At 37.9% G+C, this 22,005-nt stretch overlaps 2 protein-coding genes and 1 pseudogene across 9 annotated transcripts; all 3 read right to left on the bottom strand.

Moving 5' to 3' along the window:
- Positions 1–482: 482 nt before the first annotated feature.
- pih1d2 (PIH1 domain containing 2) lies at positions 483–4,310 on the bottom strand. Its single transcript, XM_056757746.1, has 5 exons — positions 3,843–4,310; positions 3,353–3,476; positions 2,910–3,155; positions 2,309–2,580; positions 483–617 (listed from the first exon to the last, which is right to left on the bottom strand). The coding sequence occupies exons 1-5, from the start codon at positions 4,023–4,025 to the stop codon at positions 483–485; spliced, it is 960 nt and encodes a 319-aa protein (XP_056613724.1). The 5' UTR covers positions 4,026–4,310.
- A 4,454-nt stretch (positions 4,311–8,764) lies between these two features.
- tmprss5 (transmembrane serine protease 5) lies at positions 8,765–16,012 on the bottom strand. 8 transcript variants are annotated; one of them, XM_056756090.1, is made up of 13 exons: positions 15,880–16,012; positions 14,914–15,052; positions 14,607–14,690; positions 14,378–14,491; positions 13,409–13,544; positions 10,697–10,810; positions 10,571–10,614; positions 10,323–10,485; positions 9,753–9,937; positions 9,562–9,660; positions 9,315–9,457; positions 9,070–9,222; positions 8,765–8,934 (listed from the first exon to the last, which is right to left on the bottom strand). In XM_056756090.1, exons 1-13 carry the CDS (start codon positions 15,880–15,882, stop codon positions 8,929–8,931), a joined length of 1,383 nt encoding a protein of 460 aa, XP_056612068.1. In that variant the 5' UTR covers positions 15,883–16,012; the 3' UTR covers positions 8,765–8,928. The 8 variants fall into 8 exon arrangements, 7 of the variants coding, with proteins under 7 accessions (XP_056612068.1, XP_056612070.1, XP_056612071.1 ...); XM_056756092.1 differs by lacking the exon at positions 14,914–15,052 and having other exon boundaries at positions 15,889–16,004; XM_056756093.1 differs by lacking the exon at positions 14,914–15,052 and having other exon boundaries at positions 13,409–13,534; positions 15,889–16,003.
- Positions 16,013–19,437: 3,425 nt separating this feature from the next.
- Positions 19,438–21,683, bottom strand: LOC130428156 (odorant receptor 131-2-like; annotated as a pseudogene).
- Between the last annotated feature and the right edge of the window lie 322 nt (positions 21,684–22,005).

A 22,005-nucleotide genomic window follows, 5' to 3' on the forward strand; every position in this document is an offset into this window, starting at 1 on the left:
TAATATATTTTCTTTTCCAGAAACTAGTGTTTAAATGCCATTGTAAGATGTGACAAAAACAGAGTATTCATCAGCATTCAAAACTTGTTACATTAGTTGCCAAACTGTGACAAACACATCACACGTTGTGTCCATGTATTGTCGTGATCAAATGACACAGGAATGCTATTTTAAGAGAATGTAATCTTTCGAAAACGAGAGCAGTAAAAGCAGGGACCACTCTATTTGTATAAATTTGTAAAAAAGATACCTTTTCGAGAATGATTTATTGTACTTGTCCTATCAAGACTGCATGTGTGTTCAGTGTTTGGTACCTGTGTTGTAAACACATGCAGCTGATTCGTCCACCTTTTATTAAAAGCATTCTGTGTGCAAGTCTTTTATTAAGCAAATATACACAAGAAGAGATGTATATCATTTTTTTGACAATCATATTGTACTGGCAGGTGTAATGTTAGTCTCTGGATAAATGTGACATATTTTTATAACACAATTACTGTAACAGTTAGAGTCTGTTCTTTCTTATTAAATGTTGCGGTGCATGTCTCCTCCTCGACCAATTCAGGTAATGGAAGGTGAAGATAATAAATATCCTCTACCTCTAGGAGAATATCATCCTAAATAAAATAAAAACAATTACTGAACTGTGAAAAATAATATTAGGCTACACAAGCTAAAATATAAAATGTACCAACATCAGATTAAATCTGAAAAATTATTAATTCTACTCATTCAAAAACCCCTGTATGGCTTATTTTCTTCATGTATCATAGAAATCCATTTGAAGTCCAGGAGCACTTTTTTATCATTTAATTTTCAAGTCTCACATACATCATTAAATCTGATATACAGTACCCTCCACTATTATTTGCACCCTTGGTAAATTTAAGCAAAGAAGGCTGTAAAAGTAAATCTGCATTTTTTTCTCGTTTTGATCTTCAAAATCTACAAAATTCCAACATTTCATTCAAGTAAAACAATTTGAAGTGTGGAAATATAACATTGTGAAACATTTTTTTTCCTAATACACCCAGGCCACAATTATTGGCACCCCTAGAAATTCTTATGAGTAGAATACCTCCGTAGTATATTCACATTAATATTAAAATTTTCTGAGCACACCAAGGTGACTAGAAACGTGATGTTGTCCAGTCATGACATTTTGTAGCACAGGAGAAAATATTAAGTAACACAAAGCCCAAACCCACTTAATCATTAATCACAATGGATAAAACCAAAGAATATAGTTCTGATGTGCAGCAAAAGATTGGTGAGGATAGGATTTAAAAGGAAATGGTGGAAACAATTAAATTCCCATTTCCAACATCAGGACAATAATTACGAAGTTTTAATGGTCTGGAGATGTTGCAAATATGCCTGAAAGAGAATGTGTGTCTATATTGTCTTAATGCACAGCAAAGAGAATATTTTGGGTGGCCAAATATTTTTTTTAAATGAATTTTAGTGTCCGAAAAAAATAAAGGAAAACTGCACCTCCATCACCACAAGTTGTTTGGAACACTGTTCAAGAAACAAATATTCTGCTGCTCTCAGGCAAAAATAAACTCCACCATATTAATCTGCCATACTGGAACTTCAAACAGTACTGAGTCTATGGCAATATGAAATTAAAAATAGTTTTTTTTGGCAGCAATAACACAAGATAGGTTTGGTCCACACAGGGATAAAAAAGGTGCACTGGTTCAAAACCAACATCCAAATCAGCAAAAATGGGTCACTGAACACAACATCAAGATCCTTCCATCCCAGTTCCCTGACCTGAACCCTACAGAAAATGAGTAGGATGAGCTGAAGAAGAGGGAGCACCAACATTTGAAGGATCTGGAGAAATTCTTTATGGAGGAATGGACTCTCAAACCTCATCAGACTGTTCTTTTTAAAAAATGAGGTTGCGGAGTGTATTAAATACAAGGGTGCCAATAATTGTGGCCAACATGTATGGAAGAAACTTTTTTTAACAATGTGATATTCTCCCTACTTCAAATTTTTTGTAGATGTTTTAAATAAGAGATCAATACACAAAACGTAGATTTATTTTAACAGCCTTTTTTGCTCATATTTACCAAGGGTGTCAATAATAGCTGAGGGCACTGTATATTAGTATACGTTTTGATTCGGTTATAATGTATATGTTCTTTGGGTTCTATTTTGTTCAAACTGAAACAGGAACCAGCATTGTTTACATCATCCGAAGTGGTCTACATAAAAGTCTGCTTGAAGTCTTGTTTGTATGATGCTATTAGCGCACAAGTCTTGTGAACTTGATTTACGCACAGGGCAAACTGACCTGAGAGATGCTGAGCTGGCACTGTGAGACCGACAGCACACCAGGAAGCTCTACGTTCAGTTTCAGGCTCCTCCCTGAGCCGTTGCTGTCAGTACACACTGTGAGATGATGTCTGGGCTTCTTTGGCTCAGGCTGGACCGACTCTGAGCTGGATATCACCTCAATAAGACCTGGTCTCTCTGGCTTCTCCCCCTCTATGCTCAGCTGGATGGAGGAGTCCTCTTTACTCTCAGCCAAACGTAGTGAGGAAATCTGCTGAAGGAGTGATGGAGCTGTGATAAGAGAGGTACAATCAAGAAACAAGAAAAACAAAGAAGCAAGTCGAAATTTACAACCTTAACTGTAATCATTCATTATTTATTGATGGTTACATTGTGACAACTTAACCCATAAGCTTTGGCAACACTGATAGCTGTTGGGGTATGATGTCACAAAAGGTCAATACGATATATATATATATATACATGACCTGCTTAATTCTTATTTCTAGCTGATACACCCGCGAAAAATTGACTTAATCTAAAACTACCCTGAGAAAAATTTACTGGAGTAAAAGACAAAAAACTCCAAGCTTCCTATTACTGCAGCTGGTGCATCTCACCTGGTTCAGATTGTGGTTCATTGGCAGAAGATTTGATCTGTTTTGGTGACATGAGCCGCTGCTTCATATCCTGAATGCTGCCTTTAATTTTATCTTTAGTGAGTTTGTAGCTCTGAGATAGATTCCGATTGTTCTGCTGTTGAATGAAGTTCAGAACAAGCATGTGGATCTTCTCTCTCTCCTCTTTGTCTTTCTCTATTATTTGCAGGACTTTCGGGTTAAAAGCCACATCCACCACACCGTACTCTAAAACAGACAAGAGACCACATATACACAATGCTGCTTAATAATAATACATTAGATAAATCAAGAAGATTAGTTCAAACATTGGTAAGTATGACTATGAACTGGTTGTGGATTAAAAGGAAACTAGTATAGAGTTGTTAAATGGCTTTACTTCGTAAATGTTTTGAATGTGAATGTTTTTATGTGGAGAATAACACCTTTCTGCTCAGTGATGGTTTCCAGTCTTCCTCCACATAAAGGAATTGGATCACGGTGAGAAGTGGGGGCTGGCACTCGTTTCCAACCACAGATGTTAATATATAATACCCCCTTCTTAGGTCCCTGTAACCACCCAAAGGTTCATAATATGGTAATATCATTCGAAGCTTGACTACATCTCTAAAGTTATCTTTGTTTTGTAGACAAAAACAAATTTTAACCACATTTATAGCTACATCTAGAATAAGCAATAATAAAAAAGTATGTATTGGAATTCGTATACGGTTTGGAAATTAAAGTTAAATGAGTTTTATTTTAATCAACTTCCTATAGCATTTTCAAGTTTTGTATTGTTGTAAAGCAGCTTTAGCACAAACATCATCATCAGACATAAGGTAAAACAATACAGCCTAACAAAAAAGGAAATCATATAAAACAGAAATGTAGTTTTATTATGAAATGCATGATAATGTTACGAGGATAAAGTACCAGTTGATCAGCGCGTATGCAGGCGTGAGGCTGCGGTGTTGAACACATGTCAGCTCCCTCTCGCAGCTGCCGCTCGATGAACTTCCGGTACTCTTCTGGATTCTTCGCAGACATGTCATCTAACATCGACCAAAGCTGATTCACCTGCTGTAAAGCTGCTTTATCACAGCCTGGCATTTCCATATTTAAATGCGTTCAACTTTCCGCAATACTCAAAACGCTGGTTTGAATGAAAACCTTGCAAAAGATCCTTCCTGCAAAGGTGTATGACGCGCCCCGCTGCTTTTAAAACTAACACGAAAACTGTCAAGAAGGTCAACTCTCAAAACGGATTTTTTTACTTATCATGAAGCATAAGCTGCTTTATATTCTCAAGTAAACTCGTGTAAAATCTGACAAATTCAGCACTACACAGACATGCGGTATATTCCTCACCCGCTTCTCGACAAACTAAACTCAAATGTTACCATAGTAACTAGTCCAACACGTGTAATGTCTCTTCTCTACCGCTGGATGCCGCTGTGTAGTCACGTTCATTATATGTGACCCTGGACAACAAAACCAGTCTTATGGGTCAATTTTTCGAAATTGAGATGTTTACATAATCTGAAAACTGAATAAATAAGCTTTATATTGATGTATGAGTTGTTGGGATATAACCGTTATAACTCTGGAATCTGAGAGTGAAAACAAATCGAAATATTGAGAAACGTGCCTTTGAAGTTGTTGATCGCAGTTTTTATATATTTAGGTTAGGAAATTTACCATATATCTTAATGGAACAGGATCTTTACTTAATATCCTTATGATTTTTGGCATGAAGAAAAAAAAATCGATGATTTTGACGCATACAATATTTTTGTCTTTTACTAAAAATGCTCCCGTGATACTTAAGACTGGATTTGTGATCCAGGGTCACATACAGTTGAAAGAAAAAGTATGTGAACCCTTTGGCTTTACTTGGATTTCTTCATAAAAATGTGGTCTGATCTTCATCTAAGTCACAACAATAGAGTAACACAGTCTGCTTAAACTAATACCGCACAAACATTATACGTTTTCATGTTTTTATTGAACACAACATGTAAACTTTCATAGTGCAGGGTGGAAAAAGTATGTGAACCTTTGGGTTTAATAACTGGTTGACCCTCCTTTGGCAGCAATAACCTCAACCAAACGTTTCCTACAGTTGCAGATCAGACCTGCACAACGGTCAGGAGAAATTTTGGACCATTCCTCTTTACAAAAGTGTTTCAGTTCAGCAATATTCTTGGGATGTCTGGTGTGAATCGCTCTCTTGAGGTCATGCCACAGCATCTCAATCGGTTTGAGGTCAGGACTCTGACTGGGCCACTCCAGAAGGCGTATTTTCTTCTGTTGAAGCCATTCTGTTGTTGATTTACTTCTATGCTTTGGGTCGTTGTCCTGTTGCATCGTCCATCCTCTGTTAAGCTTCAGTTGGCGGACAGATGGTCTTAAGTTTTCCTGCAAAATGTCTTGATAAACTTTGGAATTCATTTTTCCATCGATGACAGTAATCCGTCCAGGGCCCGAGGCAGCAAAGCAGCCCCAAACCATGATGCCCCCTCCACCATATTTCCCAGTTGGGATGAGGTTTTGATGTTGGTGTGCTGTGCCTTTTGTTCTCCACACATAGCGTTGTGTGTTCTTTCCAAACAACTCAATTTTGGTTTCATCTGTCCACAGAATGTTTTGCCAGTAGTGCTGTGGAACATCCAGGTGCTCTTTTGCAAACTTCAAACGTGCTGCAATGTTTTTTTTGGACAGCAGTGGCTTCCTCCGTGGTGTCCTCCCATGAAGTCCATTCTTGTTTAATGTTTTCCTTAGTGTAGATTTGTCAACAAAAATGTAAGCATGTGCCAGAGATTTCTTTAAGTGTTTAGCTGACACTCTAGGATTCTTCTTCACCTCATTGAGTATTCTGCGCTGTGCTCTTGCAGTCATCTTTACAGGACGACCAAACCTAGGGAGTGTAGCAACAGTGCTGAACTTTCTCCATTTGTAGACAATCTGTCTTACCGTGGACACATGGACATCAAGGCTTTTAGATATACTTTTGTAGCCCTTTCCAGCTTTATGTAAGTCAACAATTCTTGATCTTCTGAGAGCTCTTTTGTGCGAGGCATGGTTCACATCAGACAACGCTTCTTCAGAACAGCAAACTCAAAACTGGTGTGTGTTTTTTATTGGACAGGCCAGCTTTAATCAACACATCCAATCTCATCACATTGATTGGACCCCAGGTTGGCTGACTCCTGGCTCCAATTAGCTCTTGGAGAAGTCATTAGCCTAGGGTTTCACATACTTTTTCCACCCTGCACTATGAATGTTTACATGTTGTGTTCAATAAAAACATGAAAACGTATAATGTTTGTGCGGTATTAGTTTAAGCAGACTGTGTTTCTCTATTGTTGTGACTTAGATGAAGATCAGAACGCATTTTATGACCAATTTATGAAGAAATCCAAGTAAGCCCAAAGGGTTCACATACTTTTTCTTTCAACTGTATGTGGTTTCATAAATATGCTTACTAACAGCAGTTTTAACTAATAAACATATAAAACCCTGAAGAATCTCTTTAATTTCAACAATGTTAACAACAATGCACTTTAACAACAATGTAATTGCTTCAGGTTGTTTCAGGGTAAAGAACATAGGTATGACTTCTTATAGAAAACGATTTCCCTTTAAAGGACCAGTGTGTCATTTTTTGGAGGATCTATTAACAGAAATGCAATAAAATATACAAAACGATGTCTTCAAAAGTGTATAAAGATATATTGAAGCGTTATGTTTTACTTATCTTAGAATGAGCTTTTCTATCTAGATTGGCTACACCGCATGTCCCCCACATGGAATTCGCTCTTCAGAGTAGGTTTGCACGATGTTGCGGTGCTACGGTAGCATCACGATTTTGAAAACGGTAGTATCGTGGTACCGTAGGCAATGTTGCATATGCGCATTAATATTCATTTGAACACTTACATCTGCCTTTTTTCGGAGGTTATCTCTTCAATGAATGTGTGTTTTGATGACTCGGATAAGATAATGATTCAAATTAGTGTTTTGAACGAGTTGGTTAAATGATTCACTAACTCTGTGGAAAATTTACGCCGTCTTAGTTCTGCATTTAGATTAAGCCTAATATTTCCCTTTATAAAGACTGCTGTATCAATGAAATGTGTCCCACATTTGAATTATTTCCCACGTGAAAAATTATCTAGTGTACTTTAGGTTTTACTACAATAAACTACTTAATCTCAGAGACACTAGTGTTTTTGAGTCTAACCATAGTAAATATTTAAGTAGTATTTGCTACAATTTATCCGATTACTACAGTTAAAACAACAAAATATTCTAGTGCAAAGTATAATACAGTTTACTATAGTAAATACAATATGTTTCATCTAAATTTGTGTTTTTCGTATAGATTTGAATTATGAACATGGCACATGTTTATGGTACCGTGACAACCCTACTTCAGAGCCCATTTCGTAAATACGTTATCTCCTTCGGGAAAGAAGTGAAAACATGCTCTGCGTTACAACTGGGATATAGCGCCCTGTGGAGGGCCCTTTGGAGTGACAACAATCATGGCCGCCATACTGAAGGGTCGTTTCAAACCGAAGTGCTAATAACTGGCCACTTCAAAGGGCCCTTCAAAATGAAGGATTTCGAAGGTTACAGCTGATGGTCACTTTGGGCTCCCATGATTCTTTGCGCAGATTCTTTGCGTGGTTACGCCGCCTCAGTATGGGTGATGATGCAGAAGGGCACTTCAAGAAACAATTGTTTGTTCCCCACTTCCTTTAATCCTTCAAAACTCTCACTCCGGAGGGTAAACCATTCGGAGGGCTTAGTGTATATGGATGAGCCCATCGAAATGGAACGCAGGGATGATGACATCTAAAGCACTATCAGCCTCCGTAGTGCAGTTGGTTGCAAATCGCAACCTCACCACTAGATGCCACTAAAAAATACACAATGGCCTTTCAATTTAATTATTAATTTGTGTTGTTGGGCACATGCAACATGTCAATGCAGAGTTGACTTCAATATTATGATGTCATATACAATGCTCTTTGTAATCCAAGTTCTTGACTGTATCACAGATCAGAGGCGATAATCCATAGACCTTCTAATGATGACATCACAAAGAGTGTTGTCTGGTCTCAAGTGATATTAGGCGCATCTTTTGCTGGATTTTGTCATTTTATGGCAAGGGTTATGATGGCTAATCTCCAAAAAATAGATCAAAATAACTCAAATGGGATGGTATAGTTTAGAACAAATACTCCAAAAATATAAATAGTTTTCTACAATGTTAGAGATGTTATATAAATAAGATATGAATAGATAATGACGACGAAGAGGAATACACGGTACAATATAAAACAAAAACACAATTCATGCAAGAAGAATGTCTGAAATTATGACAAAAATGTGTCTTAATAAACCGGTTTTAATCCAAAATTCATTATTAGATGACTAAGCAGTTTATGCAACCGGCAGAATTCTTGAATATTTAACAAAACATATGTTATGAATTTTGTTTACTAGCCTTTGTCATTTGTAAATAGTATGGAGTGTAATGTATTACCAATAAATAAATGACTATTTTATCTTTACCAGATTATAGTTACAGTAGCTATTAAATTTTAGTATCATAACTATACAATACTAAAATATTCTGTTGTATTAACCTGTTTTAGTATACTTTTTCATTTACCATAGAAATGTTTAAAATGCTATAGTATTTTAGCTACAGTTTATTATACTGTAGTATTTATGCTAGAAAATACTACAGTATTTTATTATGTGGGAGTGCACATAATTTTTTTTTTTTATGTTTTGGGGGGCTTACCCCTTTGAAGTTTGGGAGTCTCTGTAATAACAAATCATTTTGATGGTAAACATTTATTTAACAATATATATATTCTCTATTTATAACAACATAAACATGCAATAAAGCTAAACAATACCACAGTTAAGAAATATTCAGGCTATTTTAGCAAGAAGAGGTCAGGAGATTTCTTCTTTTTTTGTTGGATTACATCAGTCTTTACTAGCTCTGGAAGAGGAAGCAAAACAAGATGTAAAAGTCAGTTCAGTGTTAAACAAGCAGAACGAGCCAACTGTAGATAAATTATCAGCTGACATTAGTTTTTAACGGTCATGAATGAAATCTACCTCTTCAACTACCAACCTCTATAATATCATAAATCCACTCCAAAAACTGAGCCACTTTGGTGTAAACACCTGGATGGTTTGGCTCAGCACAGCCTGCTCCCCAGCTAACAACACCAACCAGCCTCCATACGTTCTCATCCTGGCAAACCAGAGGACCTCCACTGTCCCCCTAAAAACATCAGATCATCCACTTTTTCCTCGTACACATTTATTGGACGATTTCATATATTTTTACTACATTTGAGTTGTTTGAGTGCTTACCTGGCAAGCATCCACTTTCCCTTCGGTGTATCCTGCACAGAGCATCCGAGGGGTGATATCACCATTGTACATACAAGAGCTGTTGCATTTCTTTGTGCTGATCAATGGTACGGCTGCTTCTTTGAGGACCTCTGGTATGTGAACTACATACAATTATTTAAATTATAAAAACTTTGTTTGTTTTATCTTTTATCTGGTCATATAATGAAATAAAATAAGATGTATTACATTTGGTGAATAACAGTACCATCGTCGGGCTGTGTGTATCCCCAACCAGAGATCCAGCATTGGGTCCCTCCAGGGAAATCATGGTCATACTGTGGTAAACACACGGGCCTGATGGTGTCTGAAGAAAGGTGAAGGGTAATATCATTCATGATTAACAGTACTGTATATAAACATACCTAATATATTTGATCAATAGAAAATATCGGTCACCTGAGAAATTCAAAGACGTTTTTAACTTGACCAGAGCGATATCATTGTCATGAGTCCTGTGATTGTAATTCTTGTTGTAGATGATCCTCCCCACAGTGTGGCCTTGATATTGAGCCAGTTTAGCTGAATTGCGGGTGACAAGGCCAGCGTAAACCACCCAACTGGACACCTGAGGTAGCCTGTAACTTCAATAGAAGAGCAAATAAGATGAACATGCGGTGTCTGACACATGCAGGATTAAGCAGTCGTCATGTTTTTGTTTCTTTGCCGTAGGAGATAAGGTATTTCCAAAATGCGCTCTTTAGGGCAGTTTGTCCGTTTAGGGCTACTGTAAAAACAACATGGTGAATTATATTTTAGGTGACCCACTAATAAAAACATAACGCTTCATTGTGCAAGGTCTTTATACATCTCTGAAGAGATTGTTGATATTATATTATATTACTGTCAACAGATCCCCCAACAAATTACACACTGGACCTTTGAGACTTTTACATTGCCACATTGATATGTTTTTTGACACACAAGTATGACTACTAAGTCTTAGTTAGTGAAAATGTAGATTCTTACTTGTGTACACAATGAGCAGCTGTAACTATCCATTGGCTGGTGATGATGGATCCTCCACAGGTGTGACGGTTACTGTAGTAGAGACTCACCTGCCAGGGCCACCTGCCTAATGTGGCTTCCACTCCTCCAATAATCCTGGGTAATTTTGCTCTGGTGCCACATTCTTGAATAAAGCAAAAACCAGAGTTTAGTTTTAGACACACAGTTAATAATTTGATATAGTCACCAATATTTTTTTCATTACTCACCAAAACATTTCAGAGCAATAACCTTTCCTGTACTACAGCTTCCCCTGAAGTAGATGTAAACAACAAATTAAACTTCTGTCAATTTTATATTGACATGTATTTCAGTAAATTTGCACAAATAAATACCTGAAATGCCATAATCTCTCCAAATTGCTTTGGTGTTCAGAGGTAATTTGGACAAACCCATCTGTGTAGTTTGGTCCAATGTCTGTCAGGTTAACACCTTTGTGCTTTGATAATCTGTAATGAGAGGATCAACCCCGACAAAACAAAATTTTGGGGTTGCAAAAATCCATAATTATAAAAATTTGTAGACCCAAATAGACTTAGTTTACCAGATTTTAAGAGCTCTTTTCACTTTCATTGTATCAAAAAAAGTAGCTAAGAGGTTCTATAAAATATCTCTTGTTGAGGTCAATTGATTTTATGAAATTATAAGTGTTTAAAGGAGCAAGTCTTTTGCTTTATCTGAGGCTTTGATTATGCTTTTTGGGTGTTTAAAAAACGCTTTATATTTCAAGTCTATTGTTCACCGCTGTCCCTCTTCTAATAAAATGACTGGATTTATTCCTGTCTGTATAAAGTCCCTCCTTCCGAAATGCTCTGATTGGTAAAGCTGACCAGTTCCGTTGTGATTGGTTCCCTGCTTAGAGTGTGTGTGTGTGAAGATGTCCCACCCATACCATATCAGCGAGCTTCCGCTTCTCAGGCTGTTGTGATTGGTCTCCCCCCCTCTGAGTGCATGTGTATTGATTAACTTTGCCTTTTAGCGATAAACAGTAACAATGGCGTCAACTTCACTTTATTAGTTAAAAACATCCGGATCTAAGTGTAACGGAATTCTGCAAATGTCAATCTTTGTCAGAAATAAAAAAAAAATTGTGAATTGCGTCAGAACGGTTATATTAATTAATTGGCTGTCAGGAAGCTGAACTCCCTCCCGTTCTTGCCCCCCCTCCCCTCTTTTACCCCATGCAACACTGAACTTTGACAGTACGACCCCCCCAGGTCCCCCCCACCCCTTACAACTATGACCCGCACCAGTCACTTTGTGCAGTACTGCAGCAATGATCTCTACCTCATCCAGCATTGTCTGTAATCTACCTCTTCTGACAGTCTGATAAAAAGTCTGTTCTTTTTCTTGCACTACTCGCATATGCACAGTTTTGTTTTATTTAACTGGTTTGCACTTTATCTGCCATGTGCCTATTGTCACTTTATCTCTTTTTTTTATTTAGTTATTTGTTCTACAATGTCCTTATTTGTATATCTGTATAGTTTGGATGTACATATGGGTAAACCGTATTTATCTGTATTTCAACGTCTACTGTCAGTGTTTAATGTAAATTGTATGCACCAAGGGTCTGAGAGTAACGCAATTTCAATTCTCTGTATGTATGTACTGTACATGTGGAAGAATTGACAATAAAGCAGACTTGAGACTTAAGAACACTAATAACAGAAGCGTTAGTTTTTCCCTTGTATCCTGTACTCGAGTTGGATATTAAAAAGAGCAGATTGACCAGGAGAGATTTGCAAGCAGGACTTCAAGGGACGTTTAATCGAAGTGTTTTAGAGCTGTGCGCAGCGCACATACAATATCAGTGTATTATAAAGAACAGCTTTCACAGCCAGTGCTAAAGTCCTGCCAAGCTGTTATTTGACCGTTGGTTATCTAAGAATGTGTGTGGTCTAGTGGTGGTCTAGTGGGTTAAACCACTGAACTGGTAACCAAAATTTGCTGGTTCGATCCCAGCATCCACCACCAGTGTGTCCTTGAGCAAGACACTTTACTCCATGTTGCTGCAGGGGGATTGTCCCTGTAATAAGTGCACTGTAAGTCGCAAAGCGTCTGCCAAATGACTAAATGTAAATGTGTGTACCTGAATTCTTATTACCAGCTGTAGGACTGTGATGTAGCTTAGCAGGTAGCTCATTCAAATGTTTACGATCTCTGATAACCAAACACTACTCCAGTGGCTCTTCCTCTTCTCTAAGGAAAGCCTCACCCATTTTTTGGCGTACTAAAAGAAGTAGAGGGCTGTAGTCCGATTCCAGCCGTTCTCTTTAGTCATTGAAAAGCGAATTCTGTTAAAGACAATATCTTGCTTGTCACCGAACTTTGAGCTTTATCATTTTGCATGTATTGATTCTTGCTCTAACAACAACATTACACACTAACTAAAGGTTGAAAAATGGGATCGCGTGGAATGGAACCTCTAATATGACAAGAGGCAATTAAAGGTCCAGTGTTTGAAATTTAGCGGGATCTAGTGGTGAGGTTGCGAATTTCAACTACTATAATCACTCAGTCCCCCCCTCCCTCCCCCTCCTTTTTCAAGCACTACGATGCTTGACACAGAACTAAGATATCGAAGTGTTTTGCTTATTTGCTGAAGGAGATAACGTATATGTGAAACATCCTCTGTGCAGCAGTTTGTCCGTTTAGGGCTACTGTAGACAACATGGTGAATTCCATGTAATGGGATAGAAATAGCTCATTCTAAGGAAATAAAAACATAACGCTTCATTATGTAAGGTCTTTAAGCACCTCTGAAAGCATGTATATTATATTGCATTTCTGTCAACAGATCCTTCGAAGAATTAAACACAGCACCTTATAACGATGACAGAATTTTCATTCTTTTAATTTATCTTAATGCTTGTGTGCTGCACACGTCATATTTTCAATTATAAAATGTGACTTCAAAGTACATTTCAACAGTGCAGTCATTCTGTGAATGTTTGACCTACAGAAAACAGCCCCAGCTGGTGCTGAAGTAAAAGGTGCTGAGAGCTGTAAGTGTATGTGTGTGATTCAGCTGTCAGCATGCTCACCTCAGATAGCCTAGCTGTCGACACACGAGCGTTCCCAGAGATGAGTTCCACCTCTCGAAACACACGGGCAGCCACGTCTGAAGCTTCTCCAGCTGGATCTCCAGAAGAGAGTTCTCACCACTGATCCTGTAAAACACTGAGCCCTATTCAATAAAAATCCCTTCAACATAACCCATTGAAGATGATTGTTGCAATGCAATATAATGTTGCCATTATTTTATAAGATATGCTTCAAATTTGTTCATGCGTTGAATTATAGTTGTAGCCTAAATCCAAAGATCCAGAAGTCTAAAGAATTCTAATTTTGAGTCATCTTGTATTTAAAGGGATACTTCACCCAAAATGAAAATGTCATAATTTACTCACCTTCCAAATTCATATAAATGTCTTTGTTGTGATGAACACAGAGAAAGATATTTGGAAGAATGCTTATAAACAGACAGATTTTGCCCCCCATTGACTATCATAGTAGAAAAAAATACAATGGTATTCAAAAGTGCCACATAACTGTTTGATTTCCTACATTCTTCAAAATGTATTTTGTGTTCATCAGAACAAAAAAAGACAAAGTCATTTTTCCTACTATGGTAGTCAATGGGGGGCAATATCTTTGGTTAGAAGCATTCTTCCAAATATCTCTCCCTGCGTTCATCAGAAAGAAATTACAGATTTGGAACAATTCGAAGGCGAGTAAATCATTTTTGTGTGAAGAATCCCTTTAATACCATTTTCAACACCTGTTATATTATTCAAACACTTTGAGTTTAGCCATAAGAACTGGGGTAAATTTCTGTATTATTATTTTTTCCTTTTGCTATCATTGCTTTAGTTTGCTTCTCTTGTTTACACGATTGTTACAGTATGTGTTATAGGATGAATGTCCACTGTGCTATATTTACCTGCTGTGTCTTTTATCATAGAGACTGAATTAAAGTGCAACACACAACATTGGACACCAGGAGCAGATACCTTTCCTGTGGTCTGTCACAGAGATGTCCTCTGTTAAATTGCAGAAGGAGGTATCTTTGGTGTCTCCTAAGCTTGCAGGGCTCTGATCTGGGTTGGGTCTTAGGAGAACTTTCACTAGACAAAACCATTAAACATTCACTGGAAAATATTTCAAACACAATTTTTTCTTCTTATTTCTTCATGTGTCGACAATGCATCATTTTTTGGGATATTAAATTCAGAATATTACCTATGAACCAAACACCAACCACAACTCCTCCCAGCAGACAGAGTACACACAGAGCTGCTAATACTCGCAATAGTTTGCCAGACACTGAATGAAACAATAGTGACACAAATATAAGTTCAAGACATAATGAGAATCTTTTAGGTAAAGCATTGCTAACTGGAAAAGTTTGGAGTTTATATTCATTTTTAGCCGGCGATCATTCAAAAATGGACACAAAAAGAAAACTAAAATTTATATTTTTACATTTGGCCCTCGCATTGTGCTGTTGAAGGATGTCTGATCAAATGTGTGTTAGTTTTAGACTTGCCTGTCTGGAGAAACCGAAATTCTCTGCTCCAGGTGGGATTATTCTGACCTGCATAATCCACCTGCAGCTGCTGTGCATGAAAAGATTGTCTAACCGCTACTGGATTCTCAATCACTGCCACACCATCTCTACTGAGATTCTGAAATATAACCAGACACACCATCAAATCCCTGAGATTCTGAAATATAACCAGTCACACCATCAAATCCCTGAGATTCTGAAATATAACCAGTCACACCATCAAATCCCAGTATCACATCTATTTAATTATGATCAATGATACTAAATCTCATCTGTTTTTCTCTTCCTATGTCACACAGAGCAAATTTATAGCCTATTATTCAGAACAAAAAACAATTGTCATCATATGGCTTTGTGTAAATATAATCTGGATAACATAGTGTGCTGTCAACTACTGAGCTACAATTACACTCTTAAGGCTAAAAAAGGACACTTAAAGTGTTAGAAAGTTTGTATTACTTTGCTGCCGACAGCTTACATACGGTGGTTTACATACGGTAACTCTTCATTTTGTTGATCCTTAATCTTCTTCCATCAGATTTTCAAGACAAATATCTTCCCATAAACTAGTGTACAAAGCACCTTTTTGTTGAACTTTCCTTTTGCCAATTTTTCTCTTATTAAAACAAAACTAAGTAAATTACAAAATAAGTCAAATAATTAGTGTGAAGAGCTATATTAATATCCTTTTAGCCATAACATTTGGCTATGCTGTAAAGCTAAAAACAGATATTTATTGCATTATACAATAAACTGAAGCCAGTAAGCTACATGAAGGAATAAATTATGCCTATTTCTTTGCAAATGTTATTTAAAAACACAAACAGGTTATGTAGCTGCGCATGCTCTAAATTTAGGGTCTTTAGAAATTGAGTGACAATTTAAAGCAAATTGTCAAAACATATGACACTATCAAATGTTTAAAAATGAGTGCACATGACTCACCATGTTTACCTCTCTGGCATCCAGTGATCTCCTGGCAGAAGCTTCTCATTCACTGACCTCCATCACAGAGATGCTACACACCGGCAGATGTCTAACACCAGACCATTGAGCAGAATGCAACTCTGGATTTTCACTCCACAAAGAGACAATGAGGTCAACAGCAGAGCAAAGAATGAACCCGTTGTTTTATGGGTCATGGGGCCTATCCTGACAGTGTGAGGGCTTTGTAGAGCCAAACATGTCTGAAGATTCATTATTCCTGTCAGTAATAGGATACATGCTGCTTAGCACCACCCTCACCTGTCCAGCAGAGCGCCCACTTTAATGTAGAATTTATTAGCTGCCAATTTCAAGCTACTGTGAAAAGGTGATGATTACTATATATTGAAAAGTCTCATATCTGGATGGAGAAATGTGTTTTTAAATTAACTGTTGTAGCCTATGTACAGTAGAACCGTGCTTCTGTACTGTGTATTTGTGCTTATAGAGAACAATTACTTAAATGGCCTTTAAGTTAACATTTTTTTTAATAGCACAATCTGGAAACACTTCACAACAACAGCTAAATAATACTGCTATTATTGTGTATATACAATCCTTTTCCCAATACACAAAATAAATGTCACTACTTTAAAAAACAGCATGCATTACTGTATGTATGTAATTAATATGTAATAAAAAAAACTACGGATATCACAATGTGAAATTGTTACTGAATTATTAGACTGACAAAAAACAAGATTGAACGTTTTCTGCAAATGTATATGTTACAGAACAACAAAACCCCCACAAACTTAACATTTATTTAACTTTAATTCCAGCATCCAAAAGCATTCATTCATTTAACATATATTCATACTTCTAATTTACTCAACTTTAAACAGGAAAAAGGTATCAAGACAAAAAATGACGTAGCCTCATTCATAGAGGTATTTGGTAAAACAAACCGCACAAGACAGAAAACACCAGGGCATTTAATAAGGGATCAAATCAAGAGGGGAACAGGTGTGGGGCATCAAATCATTAACAATCAATAATGTGTAAACGATAGGGAGGGAACAAAGACGAGACTGGAGAGAGTGCATAGTACGCCAAAACAAACAATGCCATGTCTCTCTCCACACTAAACACGTGGGTACTGCCTCGATCCAAACACAAGACTAGAAAAACCTGATCAAGAGAGCAGGATCGTGACAAAGAATATACAGATAATGATAGTTATCCTAAAGTTAGTTATCAAAAGTCCTGAGTTTTGATATTGTGGAGAGCGTGATGGCTTGTAATGTGATAAAAGCTCAGTAAGTAGGGGCTAAACCATTTAAAGCTTTGTAAGTAATTAAAAGAATTTTAAAATCGATACGATACTTAATGGGTAGCCAGTGAAGCGATGATAAAACTGGGGTTACGTGATATTATTTTCTTGACCTGGTAAGAACTCTGGCAGCTGCATTCTGAACTAACTGTAGTTTGTTTATTGATGATGCAGGACAACCACTAAGTAGAGCATTACAATAGTCAAGTCTTGAGGTGACAAATGCATGAATAAGCTTTTCTGCATGAGCAACACATTAAATATTTCGTAATTTGGCAACATTTTTAAGGTGGAAGAAGGCTGTTTTTGTGATATTTGAAATGTGATTTTTGAATGACAGGTTGCCATCGAATATAATGCCTAGATCTTTAACTGTATTAGTTGGAGTAACAGTGCAGCCTTCAATTTGCATGCTGTAATCAGAGATGTTCTGTTTACGTGTTTTTGGTGCTATAAGTAATATTTCCATTTTGCTAGAGTTTAAAAGAAGGAAATTACTAGTCATCCAATGTTTTATGTCCTCGATGCACTCTGCCAGTTTGGATAGTTTTAAGGAATCATCTGGTCTTGATGAGATATAGCTGAGTATCATCTGCATAACAGTGAAAGCTAATTCCATGTTTTCTAATAATGTTGCCAAGGGGCAGCATGTATATGGAGAAAAGCAGGGGTCCTAAAACCGATCTCTGAGGTAATCCATAATTTACTTGCCTGAGATTTGACGTTTTCCCATTTAAATGGACATATTGATATCTGTCTGTTGAGTAAGATCTGAACCAGTGCCTGGCACTGAATACCGGTATAATTGTTTAAACAACCTAATAGTATTTTATGGTCCTCAGTATCGAAAGCAGCACTAAGGTCAAGCAGGACTAAGAGTGAGATGTTACCTTTATCTGACGCAATAAGAAGGTCATTTGTAATTCTAACGAGCGCAGTTTCAGTGCTATGATGCAGTCTGAAGCCAGACTGAAACTTTTCGTGTATGTCATATTTTGGAGAAAAGTACAAAACTGAGTGGACAATACTTTTTATAGTATTTTAGACAAGTACGGGAGATTTGAAATCGGTCTATAGCTTCCAAGTTCATTGGAGTCAAAGGTTTTTTTTTGATGAGGCTTAATGACAGCCAGCTTAAAGGGTCCTGGGACATGTCCTAGATTAATTGACGAGTTAATAATGTTACAAATGGGCAAACTTGCAAAAGGTAGTAGCTCTTTTAATAAGGTAGTCGGAATGGGGTCTAATAAACATGTTGTCGGTTTGAAATGTTACAATAAGTTTAATTAAATCTTCCTAATTTACAGGAGAAAAACACTGTAGCTTTTCTTTTTGGGTGATGGTCTATAGTAATTCTTCAGACACACTTGGAGGTTTGGTTTAGCTATTCTTTCTCGTATTTTTTAATTTTCTCTGCAAAAAAATTCATGAATTCATTGCTACCAAGGTGCGGCGGAATAGCCAAGTCAGGTGAAGTCTGTTTGTTTGTTAATTTAGCAGTTGTACCAAATAAAAACCTTGGATTGTTTTTGTTATTTTCTATGAGGTTACGGAGGTGCTCGGCTTTTGCTGCTTTTAGTGCCTTTTTGTATCAGTTTGGACTCTCTTTCCATGCAATTTTAAAGACCTCTAATAGGGTTTGCTTCTCATCTAGTGTCTTCTGTAGTTCAGTCAGAGCTCTCACCAGAGGTTCCACACTCAGCTGGGTGTTAGCAACTCTTATCTCAGGCCAGTTTTTGGTGTTTTAAGGGCAACAGGTCCCTTTTGGTCTGTCCCTTTCCCAATGAGTCTTTACGAAGATCGTGGAAGGCGCCCTCACTCCCCTCAGTGAGAGAGGTGTGCGGGTACTAAACTATCTCAACGACTTGGCTTATCTTAGACCTGTTCGCCTCCCTGGACCCCACCCATTGCCCGCTATGGTAGTCCCTGTCCGAGGCCCCTTTCGGCACGGATGCTCTAGCGCACAGCTGGCCGCGGGGCAAGCGGAAGTACGCCTTCCCCCCGTGAGCCTCATTGCACAGACCCTATGCAAGGTCAGGGAAGAGGAGCATCAAGTGCTACTAGTTGCTTCTTACGTCGACAACTCCCCCCTGTCCGATTCCCTGATGAAGGACCTGCTTACTCAGGGGAAGGGCACGTTGTGGCATCCCAGGCCAGACCTCTGGAACCTCCATGTCTGGCCCTTGGACGGGACAAGGAGCTCCTGAGTGGCCGACCACCTGTGGTGGTTGAGACCATCACTCAGGCTAGGGCCTGGGCCATGTTCCAGTGCTGAACATCTCGGCTAGAGGGATGGGCTGGAACGATTTGTTCGCCAGCAGTTTGGTGACCTCGGCCCAAAGTATGGGAGCATCCCTGCCTCTTACCGAGGATGGTAAGAGGCCCCCGGGGAGGAGATTGGCGATGCAGCTCATCGATTTGAGAGTGCTGAAGGCTGCTGAGTATTCTCGACATTGCGGGTTGCCGAACACCGTCATGAAGAGGGTGATAGCGGCTGTGAAAAAGACCCAGAGAGAGAGTAATCTCCTTGAAGTGGGCTGTTGGGACAGGGCAGGAAGGTACTCTCGATCTCCCTGGGGTCTTCCCATGAGGGCCACTTCTGCTTCCGCTGCGGCTGCTGACGGGATGGTGGTCTCACCTGGTTCGGTCTTACCCAGTGCCTGACGGAGAAATTTGCTTTTTTTGAGAAAATCTCGAACACATCTGGAACTGCCAAGACGCCCAGTGGAAGTTGCCGCAGGTAGGGACAGTCCACTGCATCAAGTTGTAAGAATCCAGCAGTAATTTGGCGCAGAGTCTCGCAGTCGATTATGTGTGAAGGCTCCAAAGAACTAAACGTGAATGAATGCAGCACGCCGTCTCCCTTTATATCCAGATATCTGGGGGCAGAGTCCGGCATGCAAATTTCATTCGTCAATTTCATTGGCCTTTTCTAAACTAGTCGAAGTTGATAGGTTCTCAAGGGCGAACCCCATCTGTCGGTTCGACACAGAAGACGAGAGAATGTCGAGAGAATGACAGAAAGGGAACTGACAATAGGCCTATAACATCTGACTTCAATTCTGTGTCGTTTATCAAGCGAATGTCTTAAGCAACTAAATTAAATGCATGTCAAACTCAAAACTTTTACCTTTATGTTTTGCGCAGTAATCTACTTCCTGTTTCTTATGTAAGTTTTCGTGCTAAAGTCTTGTTTTAACCAATTAATACAAATTAAATATGTTACTCTATTAAACCAGAGTTACATTATAAACTGCTTTGCTGAACTTCTGAACTTGCTAAATAATTGTATGTTTGGGCTATTTGGAAAGAACTCATGATTTTTAAGTTGGTGATCTTCAGCATGCATACAGTATACTGTAGATTTAGTTTCACATGTCACAGCTCCTCTCATTCTTGGAGAAGGAGCACATGAAAATCAACATGTGTTGTTTTGCATTGATAATGATTTCACATTTTTCATTTAAATTGCATTTTGAATGTCTGTTAAACCTACTTCCTAACCTATATTAACTGGTTGTTGCTGTTAATTAAATTAATAACAGATGATGTTGCAGAGTCCTAGTCGTTAGATGGGAGACAGTGACCTCTATTGGGAGAAAGTTACAATGCTGCATCATTGGTCAATACATTATTTAACATGAACTATACTTCCACAGCATGAATTAATCTTAATGTGAATTTAAACATTTATTAATATGTTTTTACCCAAATGAAATTTGGAATCTTTTAAAAATAAGTAATGATGTTCTTAGGCCTATGTATCAGTAATATATCACAAATGTTTGATGAAATTACACTTCACACTTGACACAATACATAATATTTCAGAGACTAATAGAACTTTTTGTCTCTTACTCCATAAATTAAGGGACACAGGTAAGATGATAAAGCGAACGTAAATTGAGTATCTCACATTCTGAAAAAAGGATGAAATTTATTTTCAACAAATGCATTTCTATATGGGGTAACATGCTGCACTATACACAGATAAAGCTGAATGCTTTAGAGAATTACAGTTTTGAGACTCTTATTAGTTGACTCCTTGTCATTGGAGGAGTCTGGTTGGGCTGTTCTTCTACAAACAACAGCACAACTAATATCTGCTGCATCACACCCCTCGTGTCTGTAAGCAGTTTACCCGTAACATCAACTCCACACAACACACGACTGCTGAGTGCAGGTGAGGCACAAGCAAGAAACACTTTAAGAGTATATAGTGGTATTACAAAACTAACCATATGACAAGAAGACCAATAAATGTGTTCTTGGGTGTAGAAATGCAGGAGTGTCTTAGAGGCATACAAGTAGCCACATAATGTTCCAAACACATCGCTGCAAGAGTCACAGGAGTACACAAACTGAGCAAAGTCAAAACCCTGCAGAAGATACAACCAGGAATTACATGTAGAAGTTACATGTCTTTCTTTAGAAAGGTGAAGATCATCAGTTGATTTACATACAGAAGTATTCCCACAAGAACCTGCACAATCAATAGTTGTTAATACATCACAGTGTTGCTGTTGTTTACTATTAAGTTTGGCATGACCGTTAAATGAAGCACTGAAAAAATACTTTAACTGGGAAGATGTGATCTGCACAAATTCTCAAAGCTCTCAGCTGTTTGTTTGGTGTTTTTATAGCTCTTTTGATTGGATGGGCCTTGTGTTATATTCACAGATGCTTCATAATTGTTAATGCACAAAGAAATTCAGCAGTTTCAGTGGAAATGTGATAATTTTATTGAAATTTTGCATACATTTTACAGTAATTTAGCCTGATATACAGTAATAATGTATTTAAGAAGTGTAGAA

The sequence above is a fragment of the Triplophysa dalaica genome, chromosome 9, assembly GCF_015846415.1.
Source record: "Triplophysa dalaica isolate WHDGS20190420 chromosome 9, ASM1584641v1, whole genome shotgun sequence".
Lineage (NCBI taxonomy): Eukaryota > Metazoa > Chordata > Actinopteri > Cypriniformes > Nemacheilidae > Triplophysa > Triplophysa dalaica.

Excerpts from the sequence above, each read along its gene's own strand:
- tmprss5 (XM_056756087.1), bottom strand. The coding sequence starts at position 15,076 with ATGGTGTGTCTGGTTATATTTCAGAATCTCAGTAGAGATGGTGTGGCA. Across the intron at positions 14,492-14,606 it reads GGTTGGTGTTTGGTTCATAG|TGAAAGTTCTCCTAAGACCC; the intron begins GTAATATTCTGA and ends GGTTTTGTCTAG. Across the intron at positions 10,615-10,696 it reads GAGAGATTATGGCATTTCAG|GGGAAGCTGTAGTACAGGAA; the intron begins GTATTTATTTGT and ends CATCTACTTCAG.
- pih1d2 (XM_056757746.1), bottom strand. The coding sequence starts at position 4,025 with ATGGAAATGCCAGGCTGTGATAAAGCAGCTTTACAGCAGGTGAATCAG. Across the intron at positions 3,156-3,352 it reads AACCATCACTGAGCAGAAAG|AGTACGGTGTGGTGGATGTG; the intron begins GTGTTATTCTCC and ends TGTCTGTTTTAG. Across the intron at positions 2,581-2,909 it reads TGAACCACAATCTGAACCAG|CTCCATCACTCCTTCAGCAG; the intron begins GTGAGATGCACC and ends CTCTTATCACAG.